This window comes from Cricetulus griseus, chromosome 6 (assembly GCF_003668045.3).
Source record: "Cricetulus griseus strain 17A/GY chromosome 6, alternate assembly CriGri-PICRH-1.0, whole genome shotgun sequence".
Lineage (NCBI taxonomy): Eukaryota > Metazoa > Chordata > Mammalia > Rodentia > Cricetidae > Cricetulus > Cricetulus griseus.
In genome coordinates this window covers 10731412-10755039 of record NC_048599.1, presented here as the reverse complement: position 1 = coordinate 10755039, position 23628 = coordinate 10731412, and the positions used below count along the sequence as shown (strand labels likewise).

General features: G+C 51.6%; 1 protein-coding gene across 1 annotated transcript in view; it reads right to left on the bottom strand.

Annotated features, from left to right (window-relative positions):
- Positions 1 to 9244: 9244 nt before the first annotated feature.
- LOC100773673 (probable phospholipid-transporting ATPase IIA) overlaps positions 9245 to 23628 on the bottom strand; it is a 92492-nt gene continuing 78108 nt past the window's right edge. Inside the window, exons 19-28 of the mRNA XM_027423321.2 lie at positions 23169 to 23267; positions 22433 to 22522; positions 22194 to 22338; positions 21328 to 21392; positions 18316 to 18471; positions 14936 to 15000; positions 13764 to 13872; positions 12926 to 12983; positions 12235 to 12438; positions 9245 to 9381 (exon numbers count right to left, since the gene is read on the bottom strand). Coding sequence (XP_027279122.1) covers positions 9245 to 9381; positions 12235 to 12438; positions 12926 to 12983; positions 13764 to 13872; positions 14936 to 15000; positions 18316 to 18471; positions 21328 to 21392; positions 22194 to 22338; positions 22433 to 22522; positions 23169 to 23267 — 1128 coding nt within the window. The remainder of the gene's footprint in view (positions 9382 to 12234; positions 12439 to 12925; positions 12984 to 13763; positions 13873 to 14935; positions 15001 to 18315; positions 18472 to 21327; positions 21393 to 22193; positions 22339 to 22432; positions 22523 to 23168; positions 23268 to 23628) is intronic.

Sequence of the window (23628 nt, the reverse complement as noted above, 5' to 3'; positions counted from 1 at the left end):
AGTTCAAAATCATTTTCCAGTTTGATTACTTCCATGCGGTCTCTCCCAAAACCCTGAGTACACAGATTCTTGGAGAGGCAACTTTACTCCTTCTGTGGTCACACAGGCCTCAGCTCTGCAGGGGAGTGTGCCCAGCTGGGTGCCCAGCCAGCCCAGTATATCAGAGGTGAGCAAAGACTGGGCCACAGGCTCAATAACCTGCAGAGAGCAAGGCCAATGATGGTCAAAGTGTCAGGCAGATTGGGGCCAGTTCTGACAAGGACCTTGACAAGGTCCCTCCCCCTCAGGCTCCCAGAGAAAAGAACCTTGGCCAAGTCTGCCCCTTCAGCCTTGACACCTCATTGCTGATCTTAGAACAGGCATGGAACTGAAGCTCACTCAGATAGGAGGTCAGGGGGGCTTCCCAGCTGGGGTTACCTCAAGCCCACCGGACCTCTGACCCCATTGCAGACATTGACTTACTTCCTTTATATGTCTGTTCTATCTGGCAAAAAGCAAGACAGAGCTGTGTAGTGTGTGTGTGTGTGTGTGTGTGTGTGTGTGTGTGTGTGTGTGTGTGTGTGTGCTTCTGGGTGGCCACAGGTCAACATCGGTGTCCTTCCTTAATAGCTCACCACCTGCTTATTTGAGACAGGGTCTCTCATTTAATCTGGAGATTGCTGCTTCTCCTATGCTGGCTGGCCAACAAGCCTTGGGGCTGCCCCCTCCGCCCTCTGCCCTCCACCATTGAGGTTACTTGATTTCTGGGGCCGTTGTGCGTAGTTTGGGGAATCCAAACTCATATCCTTATGCTTGCAGAGCAAGCGCTTTGCAGACTGAGCCAGCTCCCCAGCCCCAAGGCAGAGCTTTGGCTGGCTCTCCTTCCATCAGGGCTGCCCTAGAAGAGCAGGAGGCTCCGTGGCTCTGTGTGCTGGCCCAGCTCTTAGAGGCCCTGGGCCATTTTCTCTAATGTGCCTGCTGATGAGCTGCCGGACAATATTATGCTAAGTTATGTGCATACAGAGTGGCATCTTAGATTCTAATTACCAGCCGCATCTTTGAAGGATTCCTGCCTCATTTCCAGGATAATCACTCACCTCGGTCTGTGGCTGATGAGCTGTTTGGGGCCAACTGAAGGCCCAGCCCAGCCCCTTTGGAATCCACAGGGTTCTGGGTGTCATTAGCGGCTCCGATTTGCCTCTTTACAAATCTGTTTCATATATAAGGACAAACGAGGACGCGTTCTTTGCCTGTCTTTAGGACACTCACTGCATTCTTCCCGCAGCCCGCTCTTCTTACTTTCTTCCGGGGAGGGAGGGAGTGATCTGAACATGGTCTGGGTGCCGCAATGCTGACTGCACAAGGTTTTGTCTTCGAAACTTGACCCAAATGAGCAGAGTGGGAACAGAGGGCACACATAGTGGGGCTTTCCTCTGCCTGCTCTTCCTGTACACCAGTCTTAATGCCAAGTGGCTGAGCTCTGCATGGGAACTGAGAAAGACGTCACCTTGGTCCCCAGACACCCAGGCCACAGGCTGAGCATGGCTCTTTTGTGCTGTTTGCCTGATGAAAGCAAGCAGGCATGTCAACCCCTTGATTTCAGCATGGGCAGGGCAGGCTACAGGGGTGGTCTCACCTGAGCACCCCTGATCAGGGGTGGAGATGGGACAAGAAGTGATGTAGGAGAGCAAGACACAGCTTAAGAGCAGAAGGCTAAGCTTCTCATGCACTAGGCCTCCTCAGCCTGAAGGCCAAGCTCTGTGAGCCCTGCCAACACCTGACCTCAGCTCCCCCACTGGGGGCCTTTCCAACAAGCCCGGGGCTTTCTACCCCAGGACCTTTGCACATCACTGCCCAAATGCCCTCCTCTGTAGGGCTTTCCACCGCTCCCTTCTCTGCCTCCCATCACCTTCCACCCTGATGCCTGCCCTACCCTTTGCCTAGACCTGTCTTCCATATGGTTATCCACACAGGGTAGAAAATGTGAGCATAATCCACTGCCCTCTGGCCCTCCTCCACTGTGTCTAGGCCAGGCTCCCTGAGGGGGGATGCCCTTCTGGATGCTGTTAGTATGTTTCTCCCCATCTTCCTCAAAGGAAAGATGCCCGGGTGGATGATCAACGGGAGACTCTTTTCCTCTTTACTCTCCTCCTAACTTGGAACATCAAGTTCTTTGTATGGACAGACAGAGCCCACAGCCAAACACTAAGAAAGGGACCTGGCTTGTGCCCAAGCACAGGTCGTGGGTGACTTCATGGTGACTCAGTTACCCCGAGTTCTAGGGGATTCTGTTTCAGAATCGAACCTCAACGTGGAGAAGGGGGGCAGAGCTTGGCATCTCTCCAGTAGGCAACAGTGTGCAAAGATGCTATGGAACAGGTCCCTCATAAAAGAGGGGAGCAGGGCGGGGGGAACCCCAGCACTGAGCTTTGGAGGGAACCCGATCTGGGACTTCGTGATCCTCCAAACATTTACCAGCCCCCTGCCCCTGCCCCAACCACAGCCACACGAGGATGAGATCCTATGGAAAGATTTGACTTTTAAAAAAAAATTATGCAATGTTTGGGTGAAAAAAAATGGGGAAGTAAAGGGAGGTATCAGAGAAGGGAAAAAAAAAAAAAAAAAACCAACTCAACTTTTTCCCAGAGCCCAGCAGAGTTATTTCTGTCTTTTAATGATAGATTCCCCGTGGCTTCTAGGGCAGTTTTGAGAGGCGCGAAGGCGGGGCCCACTAGGTTATGTAACCCATTTAAAGTCGGAAATTAGCGAGGCCTGAATGAATCCTGTTACTGTATTCTGACTTCTGGAAACCCTGGAGCCCGACAGTTCTATTTTGAGGTGAACCAATCCATCACTCCCAGGCCACCTCGAAAACACCACCGGGCCGCATGTCACCCTGCAAAGTTTCATAACAAAAACAGCTGAAGTACTCAGGGTATCGGAACATCGCGTCTCTAAACCAAATCATCCCCAACGGGGAGTTGGCACGGCCAGATGCCAGTTGCTCAAAAATGCAAATGGCTAATGCCAAATTAATATTCATCTCCTATATTCATCCCTCCCCTTCCCAGCCATCTTTTTTTTTTAAACTCTAAGCACCGTAAAATATTCTACTCAATAACATGAAAAGAAATGTCTGTTTTTAACGCAGCCTTTGTCCACGAAATAAATTCTGGAAGTCTGAAGGAAGCGTCGGGAACTTGGGCAGCTAGCTGCACTCAGGGTGTCGGTGACTTTTGGTCCTTACGTGCCCCCTGGTGGCTGAGATGTGCAGGGGCAGCCTGGGTAATAGTATCTCCTTCAAGGGAGTTCTGAAACCCAAGTAACAATTACCACTGTGGTCACCTTAAGTACATGTGACCACTTTGCCCAGGGCATTGCTGTTCATGCCAACAGCAAAGTCACCATTTCTATGGGATCCATCATGAAGAATGCCCTTCCCGGGGTCATGTCAATTAATCTGTCTGGCCGGCTGGGTGTTAGAACTTGCTTCCGCAGGTGGCTTTCACACTGAAATACAGGTGGAAAGCTATCGTGAGCCCATTAAATGAAGCCAAGTAAGTTCAGCAGCTTTGTCATAGGAGCTGGAGTCATCTTAGCATGGGGTGCCCTGTGTACCCCAACCTCTGTCCACTCAGGAGTCAGGAACCCTGCTCACCAGCTGAGACAATGGAGGATGTCTTCTGATAATGCCACATATCTCCCAGGGACATAGTCTCCTCTGACTGCAGAGACTGGGTTAAGCTAATAATACACCATATTCTTTGTTTACAAACCTCCCATGTATGAAAATGGAGATGTGTTCCTGAAGCGTCCATCCTTTGGGAAAAACAAATCAAAACAAACAAAACAAAAAAACAACCTCATGTCACCCATTAACACGTTAGGCCTTTGACCTTCTCTCCATTTTTATCAATCAGGTTCAAGATTTTTGACTAACAGTATAGGGTAAGAATAGATACACACAGGGCACGGTGGCACCCACCTTTCATCTCAGCACTAGAAAGGCAGATGCAGGTGGATCTCTGTGAGTTCAAGGTCAGCCTGGTCTATAGAGCAGGTTCCAGGGCAGCCAGGACTATATAGTGAGACCCGGGTCAAAAAAGGGGGGGAGGGTTTGGACATGCTACTTGGTTGTTTTGTTTTGCTGAATTCAAAATAATGCGTGTGCAGCTACATGTACACACTAGCACTAGAATATATGAGCATGTATGTACAAGTGTGCACATGTGTGTGTGTGCGCGCGTGTGCAGCTGTGTGTGGAGACCACGAGTTGATATTGGTTGCCTTCCTCCCTGCTCTTCACTTTATTCTTTGATGCAGGGTGTCTCATGAACATGGAGCTCACTAATTCACATAGACTGGCTAGCCAGTGAGTCCCAGGAATCTCTCTATTTCCAGATCCCCAGGTCAGGGCTTAGAGATGCACACAAACACCTACAACTCTCCCTCGGGCCCTTAGAATCTGAAATCAGGTCCCCAAGCTTGCACAGCAGGTACTTTACTGACTCAGGCTGTGTCCCCAGCCCCCCAGATAACTTATAACTGGGAAAGTTATGTGCCATGAAATAGGCACACAATAGAAGCATGGTCATACATGCCTGTGTTTCATCGCCCATATACAGTAAAATGTGCCCCCCCCCCAAAGGCAGAGAAAACCCAGTCTTCACTGGACAGCGGTAACAGACCACGCTGGCAAACAAGGAGAGGGATTGCCCCAAAACTGAGCCAATCACACATGTCATCACAGAACTGAGAATTCGAAGCATCTGGACGTTCCTGCTAAATAAATTAAAACATGCTGTGCTCAAGTGTCTCCATGCTAATCAGAAAGCAATGTCCTGGTGAGCTCCAGGCAAGCATCACACACACACACACACACACACACACACACAAATCTTGGTGAGCACCAAGTGAGCATCTGTCTGTCTGTCTGTCTCTCTCAAACATTAGTGAGCACCGAGTGAGCGTCTGTCTCTCTGTCTCTGTCTCTGTCTCACGCATGCATGCACAGCAGTCCACCGAGGAAGGGGTGAGGCTCCCGGGTAAGTGAGCCTGTGATCCCCACACTCACGGCTGCTAAGTACCACATGCCCGCCTCACCCACAAACACAATGGGCACTGACACAGCCCAGCCTGCACTCAGAAACCCGCTCTGAGCACAGGGGAACAGCAGGAGTGGGGTGGGGGAGTCACATAGGTGAGGCCCCACGATGTCCCTGAGGCTCCAGGTTGGGATGGTAGGACTTTAATTTCCCTCTATAAACACTAATTTCTGGGGCTGGAGAGATGTCTCAGTGGTTAAGAGCACTGGCCGCTCTTCCAGAGGTCCTTAGTTCAATTCCCAGCAACCACATGGTGGCTCACAACCATCTGTAATGAGATCTGGTGCCCTTTTCTGGCCTGCAGGGATACAGATAGACACTGTATACATAATAAATAAATCTAAAAAGTGTTAAAAAAACATTAATTTCCTCCCCCCTATAAAAAAAAGAAATGGATATAACTGTTGAAAATAATCCAAGAATAGAAAAACAGCAAAAAGCTTCACAATAAAAAGGTGAGAAACAAAACGCACTGTGTTTATAAAGCTCCCTCCTTTTTTCCCCTGAGGTCTGAGGGAGATGGAATCCATGTATGTTCATGGGGGTGCACTGTGTACACTGATCCATACACTTTTGTGTGGAGGTCAGAGGTCAACCTCAGTGCCGACCACCCAGCTTTTTGAGGCAGTCTCTCTCACTGGACCCTGGAACATGGCTGTTAGGCTGGCGGGCCAGAGAGCTGGGGACCCTGCTGTCCCCAGTTCTGGGCTCACAAGCACACATCACCACGCCTGACTTGTGTGCTGTGGCTCACACTCAGGTCTCACGCTGACTCCTCCATCTCCCCAGCCAGAGGTGAAATTTTAAAGAAATGAAAACCATGTATTTGGGGGATGGCATTTACTGCTTTTCCAGAGGAGCCAGGTTTGTTTCCCAGCTCCCATATCTCATAGCTCACTACCATCTGTAACTCCAGCTTCAAGGGATGGAGTATCTCTGACCTCTGCCATGCACCTGCACACACGAGCACACACGTGCACGTGTGCGCGCGCACGGACACACACGCACACACACACGCACACACACACACACACACACACACACAATTAAAAATAATTTTGAAAAAGAAAAGCAAATATTTCTGTAAATACTGGAAACAGTGAGCCACTCAAGTCAAATGCCAAAAATAGTTAAAAACAAAAATCGCTATGGAGTACGCGGATGCATGCATGTGTGAATGTGTGTGTGTGCGTGTGTATTGTGCCGTGGTTCACACGTGGTGGGAGAACAGCTTCAGGAGTTGTTTCCCTTCTTCCATGATGTGGGTCCCAGGTATGAAGCCTGGGGCAGCAGGCGCCCTCACCTGCTGAACCATCTCTCTGGCCCTGGTAGGTATCTTTGCAAAAACAGGATGAAGCAGAAAAATACATGGGTCCCATTTAAAATTTTGGCAAAAGTTTAAGATGCTGTCCTTGAGGGGGGTTCCTCCTACCTCCTGTCCCCCAGGAGACAAAGCAAAGCAGAAGGACCAAAGTGTGGAGGAAAACATAGGCATTAACTTACTTCCCAATGAGCACAAAATTCAAAACACATTCAAAAGCATCTCCAACGCCCCCAAATTTCAGGGCTGTGTAGACAGAGAGGTGTGCGGAACACCAGCACAAAGAGAGCTTTGCTTTGTGGGGAGCGAGGCTGGGACCTGTGGAGCTCTCAAATGTGGACGACCCACCCCCTTCACCCCCACTTCATCCCCGCTCCAGTGGGCTAGGGACAGTCTGCTCCATGCTAACAGTGCCCCAGGCAGACGGCGCCCTGCTCACCTAGCACGACAGCCACTCATGCACAGCCGTGGGATGGACGGAGGGGCTGTCTGCTCATCACATCTTAAAAGAGAAAGGGGAAACGAGAGAAAATAAAGGCAAACATGTTTGCCCTGCCTGAGGCCATTTTCAAAAGCTAGACAAGCAACCCTTCCTCGGAGGAACAGCTAGGGCTGTCAGGGGTGGAGCGGTTGGTGTGTGTGTGGGGTGGGGGGTGACAATGCCCTGAGAACCTCTGACTTCAGGTGAAATGCTTTGTTGAGTCCTTTGGAGTTTCCAGGTGAGGGTGCCAGTGGAATGTGACGCAAGCTGTTTCCACATGGACAGACCAAGGAAAAGGTCAACATATCCTACTGTTAAAAGGCTGCAAACCGGGGCTCCATCCCTGCTGGCTGGCCATCACCTCTCTTGGAGTCCCCAAGTACTTTGGGTTCTTCATTGAGAGGGCAGTTTGATGTGTGTAAGAAAGGGTCATGGTCTCTTGGTCAGTCCTAGCCCCTGACTTTCGTGTTCTGAGGAATGTATATGACACCAAGTCTTCATGTCCTCAGTCACTCAGGGACTCCAGGGGTAGTGTTGACAAGCTGCTGGTTCAGAGAAGTCCCACAGGGTGTGTTCTTGTCCACCTCCCCCAGAGAACAAGGGACACATGGGGGACACTGTCCAGTACCTGAGGTATCAGGCACTCCGAGGCGTCAGGTGGATGGGGAGTGCTGACTCCACCCAAATGGTCAAGAAGACCAGACACCAGCATTCTCCAACTCTCAGACGTTTGTCACTTTCTGTGTGCAGGGCTGGGCTCGGGGTTTGCAAACACAGAGTGGATTTATCTTAAGGCCTCAAGTTTTTCAGGGTGACTTCTACAAAGATAGGCTTGAGACAGTGGGCAAGACCTCCTCCACCCTGAGTCTTGGGGTTGGCCCCACCTCTCTGAAACACTGGGGGGATGACCTGAACTGTCACTCACACGTCATGATCCACCTTACCTGGACACCTGCCTCAGCTTCCAGAAGACACGGCTGAAGCAGAGGAGGAAACATGGCTAGACCACAGGATCTTAAAACCCAATAGAAGGGAAATCCAACAGGAGGTTTTAAAGGAACAGCAAGACACAAGGCCACATCCCCAAGGTGAAGCTGGCCACCCTGGCAGGGGAGGCCTCCACTCCTGGCTTCCCTCAGCCTCCTCCTGGGAGCTGCTGTCCGCGAAGGACAAGCCTATGAGAAGCCTCTGCCTGCCAGCTCGGTCCTTGGTAATTCCTCTTCTCAGGAAATGGGCTGTGCCAGGGAAGAGAAGGTCCCAGAGCCCTGACCTCTCCGCCCCAGCTTCAGATTATCTGAGTCACAGCTGCCGTGTTGTCTAAACAATGAGCAGGGCTCTTATCACGATGCTGACACATTAAAGGGCTGTCAGCCTCCTACTTCCAGTTGGAGCGACTCTGCTGGCCTCCATGGCCATGGCTGTCAGCAGTGGGGTCACACCACTGGGACTGTTTTATGAGGTGGCAGGGACAGTCAACGCAAGGGTGGCTGCAAGCTGTCAAAGTGCATCAAGCCTAACATGCAGCTTCCAGCCTCAGCTCCCTCAGCCTGGGGTCCCCGCAGCTCCGCAGGCTGGGCTGTACAAAGAGCCTCAGCTCCCCCCATCAAGAGAATCTGAACGCTTCAAGTCACATTCTCTTCCTTCCACAGGGACAGATCTGTATTTTTTCTCATTTCCCCGGGCGGGCGTTCGTGCATGCATGCGTGCTGCAGCAGTCTTACTAGGAACCCTGACTGGCCTGATACTCCCTAAACAGTCAAGGCTGGTCTCTGTCTCAGCCTCCTGAGAACTGGGATTCCAAGCAGGCACCATACCCAACTTCAGAACTTCACATTTTTCTGAGAACACCTTTTTGTTGGTTGGTTTATTATTAGTTTTTGAGACGGAGTTCTATGTGGCCCTGAACTCTGTTTGAACTGGCCTTAAGCTCAGAGATCCGCCTGCCTCTGCTTCCCAAGAGTTAGGATTAAAAGTATGTGCCTTTTTAAGAGCCAGAAAGACTTGGGGAATGCATGTGTGATAAGACTGTTTAAAAGAAAAAGCCTTTGGCAACCTTCAACTAGACAGAAACTTTTATCACATGACAACAGGTTCAAGCCATAAGGAAGCTTCTTGCACAGTGACCCACACAAACCTCAGCTGAGCCACCCGGCCCCAAACCTTCACCGTAGCACCCAAGGTTCCAATAGGTGCACCTCTCGGCCCTCCCTCCTGACCCTTCAGTGTGCCTCAGTGGAGCTGCCTGTGCCAGCCATGACCGCACCGTCCACTGTCCACGTCCACCGGAGGGGGTCATGCACATGGAACTTGAATTCCTTCCCCGGGGAGAGCGCAGTCTTCCCTGCCGCCCCCTGCCGCCTACGATGTGAGCTTCGAGTAGCTGGGAGGGGAGAATCGCCTCCGCAGGTACTTGAGGACATAGAGCGGGAGGCAACTGACCAGGGTGATGACAGACACCTTCCACAGGAACGACAGGGTGGCGATGAAGTAGACATCTGTAAGTGAGAAGATGGCCGTGACAGGAGCCTTCTACAGGATGTGCCTGGGGCCACCAAGGGAGAGCGTTCTTCTTTATTCCTTGTTCCCCACTCTCTTCGGCAGAGAGCACGCCGTGAGCTGGCCGTGCACACGGCCCTCATTTCCCCTCCCCCCTCTAGCCTGCCCCCACGTTTGGTGAAATGTTACTTTCAACAACTAGGAAAAGAACCTTCCGGAAAATATTCCCACAGTTGTTTTTGATTCTAATTGACAATTCGGTTTTCTTCTGAGCCACAGAGCACAGAGAGTGACATTCAATGTATGGCTCTGATTCTCAGTGGCTGTTCAGACCCAGTGACATCCACACAAAGCCAAGAGAGGGACCCACAGCCACAGGGCAAAGGGAGAAGAGACAGCTTGTCAGGATCAGGCTTAAACTTGGGGTTAGGGCGCTCTGTCCTGGGCTGGGGATGGTGAAGCCAGAGTCTTTGGGAAGCCTAGGAGGGAGGGCAGCTGTGGACTGGGCATAAGCCCTTCCCAGTTATGAGCACAGTATGGAAAGGAGGACGCCACCAATGAAGCACCTACTATGTGCTAGGCTCAGGCCCTGCTTCTGTACCTTCCACCACGCTGGGTCTCCCCAGCCAGGGACCACACCTCTGCATGTCCCCAGACCCAGGCCCCTGGGCACACAGCAGATGCTCACAAAACCTCTCTGAAAGGACACCAGTGTAAACTAATGTCCCGCTTTCATCTTCACTGGTGGCTTCACAGGAGCTAGTGAGGTTGGGAAAAGGAGCCTGGACCAAAGGCATCCCTGGATAGTCAGTGTCTCATGAGTGCCCGCTAAGGAACCTTGGAAGACTGCTTCCTCTGGTCTGCCTCCTTCAATGTTACGTTAGCTGTGCCTGTGGAGGACACCGTGATGTTTTATGCATGGATCAGCTCATACCCGCCAAGGTATGACCACCATTTCACTGCCCTAGTGGTGGTGTTTTACATGGCCCTCTCAAAAGCCACTGGCCTCCTGCAGCGCCCCCCCCCCAACCCGCGTCAACTGCCTCTGTACCCAACTGGAAGTCTCTGCAGGAGTGGACCTGCCGTCTGGATTGCAGGAGTGAAGGGCAGGGAAGCAGCCTGGGGGCCACGCTGTTGTCCCCCACCCCTGCCACATCACACCCCCACATTGGCAGACTCAGCAGAGGACATCTGAGTCCATTCAAACACAGAAGCCTCACTGTCTTACTGCAGCCCATCTAGAATGCTCTCTCTACTGGCTCCTAGGATGGCACAGGCTCCAGGGACTTGACGCTCAGAGGCTTGAGTCTCCCCTGGGCTGTGGAAACCAGGGTCAGAGTGACAGGGAGATCCACTGGAAAAGGGTTCGTTTTAGAAGTGTCTGGAAGGGGAGCTACAAACAGGTCTGGGCCAGAACAGAGTTAGCCTGGCAGCTAGCCACCCACGGGGAAGGGCCAGCTAAGTTGATGTGACTCCCTGATGCGTCATTGCAAGTGTGAGTACAGTATAGGGACAAACACAGGCTGCCCTGGAGACAGACTCGGACACACACACTCAAACTCATGCCTATGGCTGGATGGAGAAGTCCCCCTGCCCCTCCACGGCCCACACTGCCCCACGCTGTCCCTGCTTCCCAACACATCAACTACGATCTCTCTCTCTCTGGATCTCTCTCTCTCTCTGGATCTCTCTCTCTGGTCCTCTTCTCCCCGTTGTCTGCTTCACCCAGTCCCTGGCCCCATGCTGTGTCCCTTCCCCCAGCCCCCATGCTGTCCTGTAGTATGGCTTACATGGGTCTGCCTGGGCCCCTCTCACCTCACCTTGGTTCTCTGTCTGCAGCTTTGGTCCCATCAGCCTCCTGCACTCAAAGGGTGTTTCCATATGCTTCCTGCACCCTCTGACCAGAAGGGTCAACTCCCTGCCATCCTGGCCCAGGACAGGCACTCGTGCTCTACCAAATGAGCCAGTGCCCACTGCTGGGAGACTGTCAGCTGTGACAAACAGTAGTCACAGTAGTTCTCATGGAGCCTATGATGGTCCCTAAGGAAGCAGATCGGGACTACAGGGCAGAGGGGAGTTGACTGGGTCAGCCCGGATTCCTGGGTGCTGATGGACCACAATGCACTCATACTCACAGACTGAACTTCTGACTGAGATTGTCAGTCAGAATGACCCCCAAAAAACATGGAAGAAATTAATAAAACTTTGCAAAGTCTGGCTTGGCCACAAGGCTTGTACCAGGAAACTGCCTAATTATTTATTCCTGAAGATGTTCCATATCTCAGGCTGGTCACTGGAGAAGACCAGCAAACACTGCACCTTTTCATACCTGGGAAGGGGGCAATGCCCAGGCTCTCAGCAAATAGACACCCACTAACGCTCGAGTCCTAATGAAGAAATCAGTCTCCTTTCCCTAAGCCTGTGCATGGGCTCTATACATGACGACACCTCCAGTGGCCCGAGAGACAGGAGGCAGTAAGCACTATGCACATATTTGCTAGATTTTGCTGCTGAGCAAGTCTCTGCGTATCTGACACAGACACCTTCTCATTCAAATACTTTGGGTGAGCAGTTAGTTAAATCTGGAGGCATGGAGTCCACAGAGAGGGCAGCTCACTGAGCTTGATGAATTCATGAAGGACCCCCCTTCCTCAGCCAGCCAGCGCTGCGGGATTTACAAACAGACATCTGCCAGATGGGGCAGTGCAAGCCTTTTAATCCCAGCACTGGAGAGATGGGCACATGGATCTCTATAGCTCAAGGCCAGCCTGCTCTACACAGTGAGACTCTGTCGCAAATAAAATAAAACAGAGAGGACACTTGTGTCCTGGGGCTAGGGCTCGAGGTCTTACCAATGAATTCGTGGAGGAACACCAGGGAGGCAATGTAGCAGGCCAGGCTGAGCAGCTCGGCCACCGTCATGAGCCAGTGCCACGTCTGGATGGTGAGCGCCACCATCAGCAGCTCGGTGAGGATGAGTGACGTGAAGGAGATGGCCACAATGTGCACGAACTCCGACTCGAACAGCAGCAATGCCCCGTACATGATGGTGCTCCCTGCAAGCACAGAAACAGGACACCTGAGGCAGGGCACACTTGCTGCCCATTCGTCACCTGGGCAATTCCTGGGGCATCTTAGCCTCTGCATATGGATACGAGGTGTCTTGGGCCCCAAGTCTATACAGGATGTCCATTATCTTACACAACACACACATGCTTACCCTAAGGTCATTTACACCATGTCATTAGTGACCCGGTGCTCTGTGTCCCACCAGGTCAGGACTCAAAACCTTTTGTGGTTTTGAACGTTTCCCATTAGGAACAGTGGACCTAAACTGCCTAGGCTTCTCTCTTTGCCAACCCAAGAAACAACCAAGCCACACTGTAGAACCCAGCTGTGCTGTGGTGCTTCAGGCCACCCGTTACACCCCCTGAAGATCTCAGATTCTAGTGTCTCTCTGGGTGACCTCTTCCCTGCCCGCCTCCCACAAAGGTTAAGGTTAAAGCAAAGGAGGAGCAGGCCTTTCCCCCACCCCAACCTCACCTTGATAGATACTGATTAACACCCAAATTAAGAACGTCTTGTAGGAGAGTGGCCGCCCCTAGATGGGAAAGGAAAAGAGCAGGCGTTACTGTGGAGGCTGGAGGCCCACTGCTATCAGCCTTGTTGGGACTCTTTCCACTGACCACTGCCAGGTTTTATCACAAACATCCACAAAGGGGCCCCACACATCTGAATGTGGAATAAAAACACCATCCTTCGAAGAGAACCCAGAGTTGACATATGCCTGTCTTTTCAGCTACTCTGAGGACACTAAGGTAGGAGGATGGTGGATTCAGGGCTAGCCTGGGATTCAGAATTAGTTCAAGGCTAGCCTGAACAACTTAGTAATTCCACTGGGAAATAAAAAAGGAAAAGAAATCCAAGAGCACATGCCTTTAATTCCAGCACTCAGGAGATAGAGGCAGGCAGATCTCTGTGAGTTTCAGGCCTGCCTAGTTTATAGTGCTAGTTCCAGGCTAGCCCAGGATGTAGTTCAGTGGTAGAGTGCTTGCTTAACATGCACAAGGCCCTAGGCTTAGGCTTATACAAAACAAAACCAGCAAAAGGGGAACCCCACACATGCAGACAGAAAGCCCCTGCCTTTGGCAGTGCAGTGTCAGAGGTCAGAGATCCTTCAAGGGCACAGCCACAGGTGCAGGGCAGAAGCGGCTGACTGAAGTTTTCAATGACCCTCCCATCTCCCACCCCCACAGGAAGGCATAAGCCCCTCACCTTCCCCCCAAAGGAAGAAAGCCAGTGCGAAATGAAGGGACAAAGAAGGGAGAAGCAGTAGGAAGAGGTGGGGTATCGGAGAGGAAGTTGGGGAGGACTAGAGAACCTTGAGGAGGTCCTTGTAGAGCTCAGGATACAACATGGCAACTTCCGACTTCACGTCTTTGTCCAGAACCAGGGAGAACACAGGAAACATGGTATAGATGGTAGAATACCTGAGGGGATGGCTGCCGTCAGGGACTACTCGACATCTGGGCCTCTGCAGCCCCTCCTCCCTCCTGCCCAGCTGTTTACCGTACCCATCATGCATCTGCCTGCCTCTCAGCACTAAGACTACAGATAAAAGACAGAGGTGAGCATCTGCCCTCAAGGGCTTTTGTGCTAGTCTCCACGTCAAGGAGTGTTGCAGACCAGTGCCAAGGAGAGAGGGTAGAATAGGCAAGAGGGAAAAAGGGTGTGTGTACACGCACATGGGGCGGGGCACAGACTATGGACACCCAAAAAAGAGCAGCTGTGCCCAATCTGGAAGCCCACACCAGGTAAATACAATGACCGGTACAAAGGCCCTGAGGTGAGGCTGCAGGTCTCATGAAGAAGAGCGCGCAACCAGATGGATGGGGCTATGGGTGACAAGGGTCAGATCGTAGAAGGCCCCACAGAACACAGGGACTTCCTGTTTTCAAAGTGGGAACAGGTGGCAACCAATGTGTACTCTGCAGCACGCCCAACCAGCAAGACACAGCAAGAAAGAAGGCTTTGCTGCAGTCCCTGGTCTGGCCAATCTGTCTTCCAGTTCCTTTGTAGGCAGAAGTGGGCTCTGGAACCCTGTACTTGGGCTTCTGTGGAGCCACCCACCACGTGCCCAAGTAAGAAAAAGCTCGGGCCCTCTCTCGCAAGCCAGGAACAGAGGCGGGGCCAATGGCAGCCATCAACGTTTTGCACTCTGTGTAAGGCCCTGGGCCCCAGAATCTTCCTGAGCTCAGCTGCAGTCAAGAGGACGGACTGCAAACGCTTCCCCTTTCCCAATACCCCACTAGAGCTGTCTCAGACTCTCTGAGTCTGTTGAGTCTGTTCATCTTCGGTGTAAGCTGAGGCACAGGGGGTGACCATGCCTCCCCTATCTGGGGAGGGTGTGTCAAAGCTTTGCTACTTCAAGAAGGCTCAAAACCTGCCTTGGGGCCAGAAGTTGGGTGCCACCTAGACCTTTGATGGCCTTCCTCCCTGTGGGATGTTTTTCAGGACATCATAAACATGAGCAGCTTGCTTGTGGTGACTTACCCAATGATCAGGAACCCTTGGTAGAGAGGAACGGATGCAAAGTAGAATACCGAAGAGAAGACGGCCTGCATGAAGGAGAGGATGTCACTCAGTGTCACAGCACAGTCCCAGCCCATATAATGTCATGTGCCCTGTACAGGAATTCTTGAAGCCCTTACAACTGCCCTAGGACTATGGCCATCATCTCTGTGATGTAAGTAAGGACATTGAGAGAGGGTCAGCGGCTGGCTGGAGACCACACAGCTCGATCATGACAAGGCCAGAAGTAGCGAGCGTCCGCAGCCATCTTCAGCCTCTTTTTGTGAACCGTTCATCGTGTGAGCCAATAGCTCAGAATTCTACCTTGCCAGGTGCGCACCCTGAGAGCACACTGGAGGTGTGGAAACCAAGCTAGGGACACAGCTACCAGTGTTTCCACATTGGCCACCTAAGGGACCAAGATAGAAGACATTACAGTTTGGAATTTGGGGGAGGAAATTTTTTTCCAATTTCAGGATCAAACTGAGGACCTTGTACCTACTGGGTGAGCATGCTGCCACTGAGCTATGCGCTTGGGCCATACATGAGGGAGGGGAAAAGTTTGAGTTTGTTTTTCTGTGTAGCCCTGGCTGTCCTGAACTCACTCCGTAGACCAGCCTGGCCTTGAATTCAGAGATCCACCTGCCTCTGCCTCCTGAGTGCTGAGACTAAAGCCATGAGTCACCACTGCCCAGGGAGTTGTTTTTTTTTTTTTTTTTTTTTTCAAAACGTGTGACAAGCTAGTGTTTCAATGAAAAAGCAGTAAGGGTTTCACCAGCTCTCACTGGAGTCTGTGCTGGAAAACAGTGCATGCTGGGAAGGCCTGGTGAGGAGGCCAACAGCTGACTGATGCTTCCCAATTCCTAACATCTACAAATTCACGAAGGGACTGTGGCTTCCAGCCCCCCACCCACCCATCATTCCCCACCCCCGTGAATGCTGGGAGTGCTGAGTGAAGGCCTTTTGTAAAAACTTAGCTGAGCCAGGTGTGATGGAGCACACCTGTGATACCAGTATTTCTGAAGTGGAGGTATGCAGATCAAGAATCCAAGGTCAATCTTAGCTAGGTAGGGAGTTCGATTCTCCCCACACCACGCTGAGAGCAAGCTTGCTAGAGCACTTTGAAACACTACAGACACAGGAAGCCTGGCTCTTCTGACACTTTCACAGCCTCACCACGGGGAAAGTCACCCACAGTGGCCTCGCATCCAGCTGCACAAGCGTGCACAATCGGGGTTATTTTGCGAATCAGCATCAGAACCCCTTCCCATACAGTGGCCTCTTTTCACAGTCATAAAGCAGCATCTACACCAGAGTACTTCACAGGAAGTGACTACACTTGTCTTGTTCAGCAGAGATTGCCATGTCAAGGTGCAATGTCATAGACAGGGGCTAAAGCTCCTCAGAGGCACAAGGAGCAGGGCCAGCCTCACTCCAGAACCTTCTGGAACCTCTGAGTAGATACCAATGGGAAGGCAGATGGCAGCTCATCTGCCTGCTTTTGTGTGTGCCCAGGGACGAGATCATTAATCTCCATCCCAGTGATTAAAACCACAGCATGGCCTGGCCCCACTGGTGAATTAGCATAACGGTCTGATGATGGATTAGCATAAATTAAAAGTACAGATGCAGCCTGATGATCTCCAGCAGCTGTGTAGCTTTAGAACATCTCCCCCCAACAGGCCAGTGAGAGGCCAGTGGGGAACTCTCCCATGGGAGGCCGGACAGGCGCCTTCTGCACGGTGAGCTAGCTGCCTTCAACATATGGCCACACACCTTTCCTACAAATTTTACATCCATGCGTGTGTGCGCATGGACAGGTGCCTGTGAGCTTTCTACAGCACTGGAATGGAGGTCAGAAAGCAACTTGTGAGAGTCAGTTCTTTCCCCCTACCATGTGAGTTACGGAACTGAACTCGGGCCATCAGGCTTGGCAGCAAGAGCCTTCAGCCACTCAGCCATCTCACCATCCTGCCTTCTGTTCATGAACTGTCCTGCTTGGTTTTACCGATGATGGTGAAGATGCATTCAGCTTGAAATCTGGTTTTTCAAGTGCCAAGTTCAAGGTCAAGGCAGATCCCCCCAGTTCATTTCATAGCTGGAAAAGTTAGCCTGGAGTCACAGAACAGTGTACGCATGGGCTTCACAGGTCCTCAGTGGTATAGACAAAGGAGACAGGAATCAAATGTTCTTGTCATCAAACTCAAGTATTTCACCCTGAGGCCTGTGGAGGGGCTGGGATGGGAAAAAGAGTCCCCAGGCCTGGGCCATGTGTACACTGCCTTCTGCAAGCTGACACCTCTTCAGCCCCTTTCCGGCCAGGTTTGAATCTGATGGGCAGGCCATGCTGCACTTCCCTGGGATGACTCAACCTCAGCCTTCCACCTATAAAATGGGCTCAGGCTAGTGTGAGGAAGACAGGCGATGCTGACTACATTACAAACATTTAGCCAATAGCCAGGGTCTAGGATGCACTTGAGAAAAGTAAGTTAGAACCAGGTGTGGTAGCATACCCAGCACTTGACAGTTACATGCTTGCACACATACTAGCCTGGACTGCTTAGCAAGAACCTGTCTCATACAATACATTTACTCCTCTGGTGTGGTTGCCACCTCAGGGCCATCTCTGCACAAAAAAACAGAAGCTGTAGTGTGTGTTTGAACCTAACTCTGTCTCTCCCTCTGGGGAACCAATGATGAGATGCTAGGACTTAGCTAGGAGTTAGTTGTCAGCTGGGATGTGGCCAGATGAAGATTTAAACTGGCCAGGTGCAGCCACAGCTGTAAAGCACTGTCCACCTGCTGGGATTTTCCATGACAATGATTGTCATAAACACCTGGGCACAGGGCTAACTGCTCACCCACCTGGGCAACATGCCCGCTTATACCAATGCAGAGGTGCCAGCTGCCCACCCACCTGGGCAGCATGCCCAGGTGCACGCATAAAAGGTACTAGCTGCTTGCTCACCTGGACAGTGTACCTGTGTGCACCCATGAAGGGGTTGCAACTTCCTGCCATGCCCATGTGGCCCTGTGAGAGATGCTAGCTGCCACCCACCTGCACGGTGTGCCTATGTGCACCTGTGAGGAAGGGCCAGTTGCCTGCCTTACCCACATGCATCTGTAAATGTCAGCTGCCACCCACCTGTGCACCTATGAGAGGCACCTGCTGCCGCCCACCTGGGCAGTATGTCTGTCTGCACCTGTGAGAGGTACCTGCTGCTTGCCTACCTGGGTGTCACACCCATGTGTAAAGGTACCAGCTACCGCCCACCTGGGCAGTGTGTCTGTGTGACCTGTGAAGACGTGCCCGCCCTCTGCCTATGGAGAGGTGACTCTGAGAGGTTCCCGCAGCTGCACACCTGCATGGTACTGATGCAGAGGCTCCTGTGGATCACAAACTGGCTGAGGGCTGCCGAGCGCTTGTAGCTGTTCCGACCATGCACCATGAGCAAGCGGCCGAGATGCTTGAACTGGGTGATGGAGAAGTCCGCTGCCAGGGAGGCCTGCTTTCCTTCCTGTAATCCGCACACAGAGGTCAGGGTGCGTTTCTCTTTTTAATTGAAACAACAAGACGCGACAAGGAGACCTTTGAAGACATTCAATAATGAGACTTTGGTTTCAGGCTACACACAGTTGGTGGTCCAAGTCAAATTTGATTTTACAAGAGGAATTTACTTAAATAAAAAACATACTAAATCACAGATAGTTGTAATTTGGAGGTAAGATGAAGCTGGTATTAAGTTCTCCCCACCCCCAGTGTGTTTGAGAAGAAAAGAAATCATTCAATAGGCGCTTTATAACATTTAGGGCCGTGAAGCGTTAAACACGGGGGAGCTGGATGCCAATCACAGTGGTAAAACATTCATTCCTGAATGTCCTGCGTGTTCATGGGTGTGGAGACAGCTCACACTGCACCCACACTGTGGCGTTCATGTCTTAAAAGGAAAGAGGGACATCCGTGCCTAATGATGTGACCTGGAGAATACAAATCCCCCTCTAACACTCTTGACACACAGGCCACTCAGGGTGCACTGATCCAAGGACTCACGGACATTCTGAATATTTCAATAATATCAATGGAGGGCCAGTAAGATGGCTCAGCAGGTAAAAGTGCCTGCTGCCAAGGCTGATGATCTGAGTTCAAGCCCCAGGTCCCACATGATGCAAGGAGAGAACTGATTCTCACAAAGTGTCCTCTGACTCCCCCATGAGCACTGGGCCATGACTTACAGACTCACATTCAAATAAGTAAATAAATGTAATATATATCAACGGCATAAATACTAAACACTCCTTAAAAAAAAAAAAAAGATCAGAGAAGTGTTTTACATTACAGAAGATTAAAGAAGACATGAACGAACGCTAATAGGGGAAATTCGGGGTCCTTGATTATTTCCTGGGGCTTCTTTTGTTCTTAAGCTACAAAGACATTTTGGGGACAATCGGGCAAAATGCCCATGAATCATTAGGTCAGCATTACATGTGGGCCGGGAGGAGGGGGTCCAGCTGCTGTGCCGATGCAGGGGGATCACTGCTTCTCAAAGCCCCTGAGAGGTATTTGACATGAAGTGTGTGCCCAGAGGGAGAGAGCGGAAGTCAGCAGGCGAGAGGAAGACAAGGTCAACAGAGCTCACTGAAGACTGCATGTGTACGTGTGTGTGTGTACATGTGTGTGTACATGTGTGCACCTGTGCCCGTGTGTCTGTGCACGCACACGCGCATGTGCGTTTGTTTAAGTCTGCAGCTCTCATGCCTGCGCATGTACATGGTCTGCCCACAGCAGGACACTGGGCACCTTCCTCTCTTCCTCCCCATAGTACTGACCCAGAATTTGCAGGTTAAGCGAGGCTGGTGGTCCAGTGAACTCTCGGGATCCACCTGTCTCCATCCCCCAAGGTTAGAGACACTGGTGCATTTAACCACGGTGGGTACTCGGGATTTGAACTCAGGTCCTCATGCTTGCAACACAAGCTCTCTCACCCATAGAGCCATATCCCTAGTTCAAGATGACATTTTTTTTTTTCAAAATAAAAAGTCACAGTGCTTGTGTTTTTGCCGAACTGGAGGCAGAGACTTAAAGTGGGGCACAAAAGGCAGTCCTTGCTGTTCAGTATGAGTTCTGAAGTAATGAGTGCTGAGGATCATTCAAAGAGACGACGGCCTTGATAACAAGGTTGGTTCTAAGAGTGGCGTCGATGATTTAAAAACATGGGTAATAAGCGATTTCAAAAAATAAATTAGATGGAGGTTAGAAGTGACAGCTGTCCCTGTCTCTGATGGAGAAAGAAATCCAAGATGTAACAGATTTAAGCAAGCTGCATGACAGTGTGTGTGGTGTGTTTTTAATTTCAAAGTATACATGAAAATAATACATATACACTGGTAAAATATGTGTAGGCAGTATCTGCAACAAAAGCACACATACCCATAACCATAACGCACAGAAAATAACTTTGGAAGACTACCCAGTTTTACTAGTTTGGTACAACTAAGAGGCAGGAGTGGGCGTAACTTAAATTATTTTTGTTGTGGTGAGCACTTACTACTTTTATGTGCTAAAACCCAAAGGAATCATGACATAATTTTTAACAGAAGGAAAAATGTCTTATTTATATATAGCAACCCATAAAAAGGATTCTGTTAAACTTTCCTAAAAGATTTGTTTTCTCTTTAATTCTGTATGTCTATGTACGGGACTGGGTATGTACACGAAAATGCGTGTGCCCATGAGGCCAGAAGAGGGCTCTGGGTCCCCTGGAGCTTGAGTTACAAGTGGCTGTGGGGGTGAGCTGCTGGATGTGGGTGCTGGGAACCAAACTCCAGTCTCCTGCAACAGCAGCACACTTGGATCCACTGAGCACCTCTAGTCCACGCCTCCCACAACCCCCACCACTGTTTTGGTTTCTGAGGCAGGGTCTTGCTCTGTGAGCTGTGGCTGGCTGGAACGACACAATCCTCTTGTGTCTACTTCATGAGCGCTGGAATTAAAGACCTGAGTCACCACAGCTGGCTCAACTGTGTTTCTTAAAGCCTGAACTTAAAGGGATTTGCATAGATTCTGGATACAAAGTCTCACCCATGAACCACATGCATAGCCAGTGTGGTGGCACAGGCCTCAAGAAGGCAGGAGGATCAGGAGTTGGGGGGGGGGGCATTCTCAGCTGTCAATCAAGTTCCAGACCTGCCTGGGAAACATGAGGCAAGAGAGGAGAGAGGAAAAGGAGAGTAGAGAGGAGAGGGGAGGAGAGAGGAGACGAGAGAGAGAGAGAGAGAGAGAGAGAGAGAGAGAGAGAGAGAGAGAGAGAGAGAAACAGAACTAGAAACTCGAGCTAGAAGCGTGGAGCTGCGCGCACGCGCACACACTCACTTACCTTGCCCTCCACGCCCACGCCGCAGTCAGATTCCTGGATCATGCTAACATCGTTGCCCCCGTCACCTGTGGAGCACGCAGACCAGAGAAGAGAGGTCGGAATGTGGAGACATGACAGAGGTGGCTCACACATGGCATTCTCAGGGCAGAAATCCATGTCGTATCTTTCACTAGGTGTGGACTCTGTCCCACCCAACCCATCCAGCCACCCTCAAAAGAGGTAGCTGGTGAGTGTTGGAGACCAGGTGGTTTGCCAGGGTCAAATGCTGAGCTGTGGCAGTGGCCAGCATCTACAACCTCCTCTCAAGATGTGTATGCACAGCTGCTGCCAGTGGCAACAGCCCTTGCAGGGCATGGACGTCCTCAGTACACTGTGACCTGTGGTCAGCATACCTCATACTTTACTCATTGGACGCCTAGGTGAGGAAGCCAACACCATGGTCCCCAACTGCTGAGGTGCAAATGAAGGCCCAAGAGGGAAAGAGAGACGCCCACGATGACGTCAGTGACCATTGGGTTGAGAGATTTGATCCCAGATCTGAACCTCAGCACAGGGTCTCCACCGCTCTGGAATGCCATGGCCATCAGTCACATGCCAGGAAGAAAAGACACTTCCCTGTCGGCATGCTTGTCTCCTCTCTCTCAAGGGACATATGAATAGTAGGAACAGAGGAGAAGCCAGCATCCACAGGCCTGAGGCCTGGGAGTCTCAACACACAGCAGCAGAACTCAGAGGCCCTTGTGAAGTCAGCTCAGCGCATCTGCAGGGCAGAATGCAAGCAGACAGGGCCAGAGGACGGGGACTGCTAACACCCAAGCCGGCCTGACCAATGCCCAGCGGCTCCTTCTTCCACCCACCAAGCTTACCTACTGCGCAGGTGAGCTTCCCGGTGCGTTCCTGGAGCAGCCGCACGATCTGGGCCTTCTGCGTGGGAGCGCAGCGGCAGCACACCACAGCCGGGCACTGGCAGGCCAGCTCCATGAACTCATACTCATAGTACTTGAGGCAGACCTGGGGCAGGGGGCGGGGGAGGCGGGCAGTGTCAGCCAATGCCACGGCCTCCCTGCAACCCACCCACCGAAAGAGGAGGTGCCCTAGCACTGACCTCCAGAGAGTCTCCAGAGATGACCAGGGCACAATCATGCTTCCTGCGGAAGGCATTCAGCTCAAGGTGGGCCTCCCCACGGTTGGTAACCTGAAAGGGGACAGGCATGGAGAAGACCTGGCTCTCAGGAAATGGCAGGCAGCATGCTGAACACTGGCCTCCTGGAGCTTGTGTAGACACCAGCCTTAAGCTGAATGAAGGATGCTGTGGGCCCAGAAGACTGTGTGTATGACATCCATCCCTTTCCGCTTCCCAAGGACTAAAGCCGGCACAGTCAGGATGGGACAGGCACCAAGAGGACCTCTCACACCCACTCGCAATAATGCACCCCAGGAGACAGAAGCTGGCAGGGGCTCGTTAGCCTGGAGCAGAGAGCCCAGAGGGCAGCCTGGGGACCGGGCATCTATGGCACCTTTCTCTGCAGGTGCTGCTATAGGTTCTGTGTGCCATACTTGGCTGTTGGCAGTGCCAAAAGCAGCCACAGTGCCTAACTTTCTTCTGATCCCCAAAGGGGATCACAGCCACCCTAAAGGGCCAGAGCACAGCATGAGTTCAAGGCCGTGTGGTGGCGTTCCTTGACACTGGTTGAAGGGATGCTCGACTGGGTCCCCTAGCCCTATGCAACCACCTGAGGCCACCACTGGCTGCCCCTCCTCCCTTTAGAGGCCCATTCTAGGTTATGGGTTACAGGACAAACTCAAGCACCTCCCCACATGGCCCCAAGACAATGCTTTACCAGCCGGAAAACATGAATGTCTTGGTTCCTGGTCACCAGATGTGCATTCTTGGCTGTGCACGTGGCTGTCTCCAGTTTGTCCCCTGTCAGCATCCAAACCTGAAATCACAGCAGGGAAACCGTCCTGAGTGCTGGACTCTGAAGATGGCCTATTCCTTGGGGCAGTGAGGCTCTCAAGAACATCAAACCTCCTGAGACTCAGAGTCCCTGTGATTCCCCGGGATAGCCCAGCACGGGGCTTAGTGGCTACTAATAGTGGGAACAACAGTCGACTGTTCACCAGAGACAAAGTCAGTCTCAATGGGGTATGGTGGGGCACAACTGTAGGCAGGAGCAGGAAGACTGCTGTGAATTTGGGGCTAGCCTAGGCTACATGTTGTTATGATATCAAGATCACCCAAAAAATAAAAAACAGGCTGGGTGTTGGTGGCTCACGCCTTTAATCCCAGCACTTGGGAGG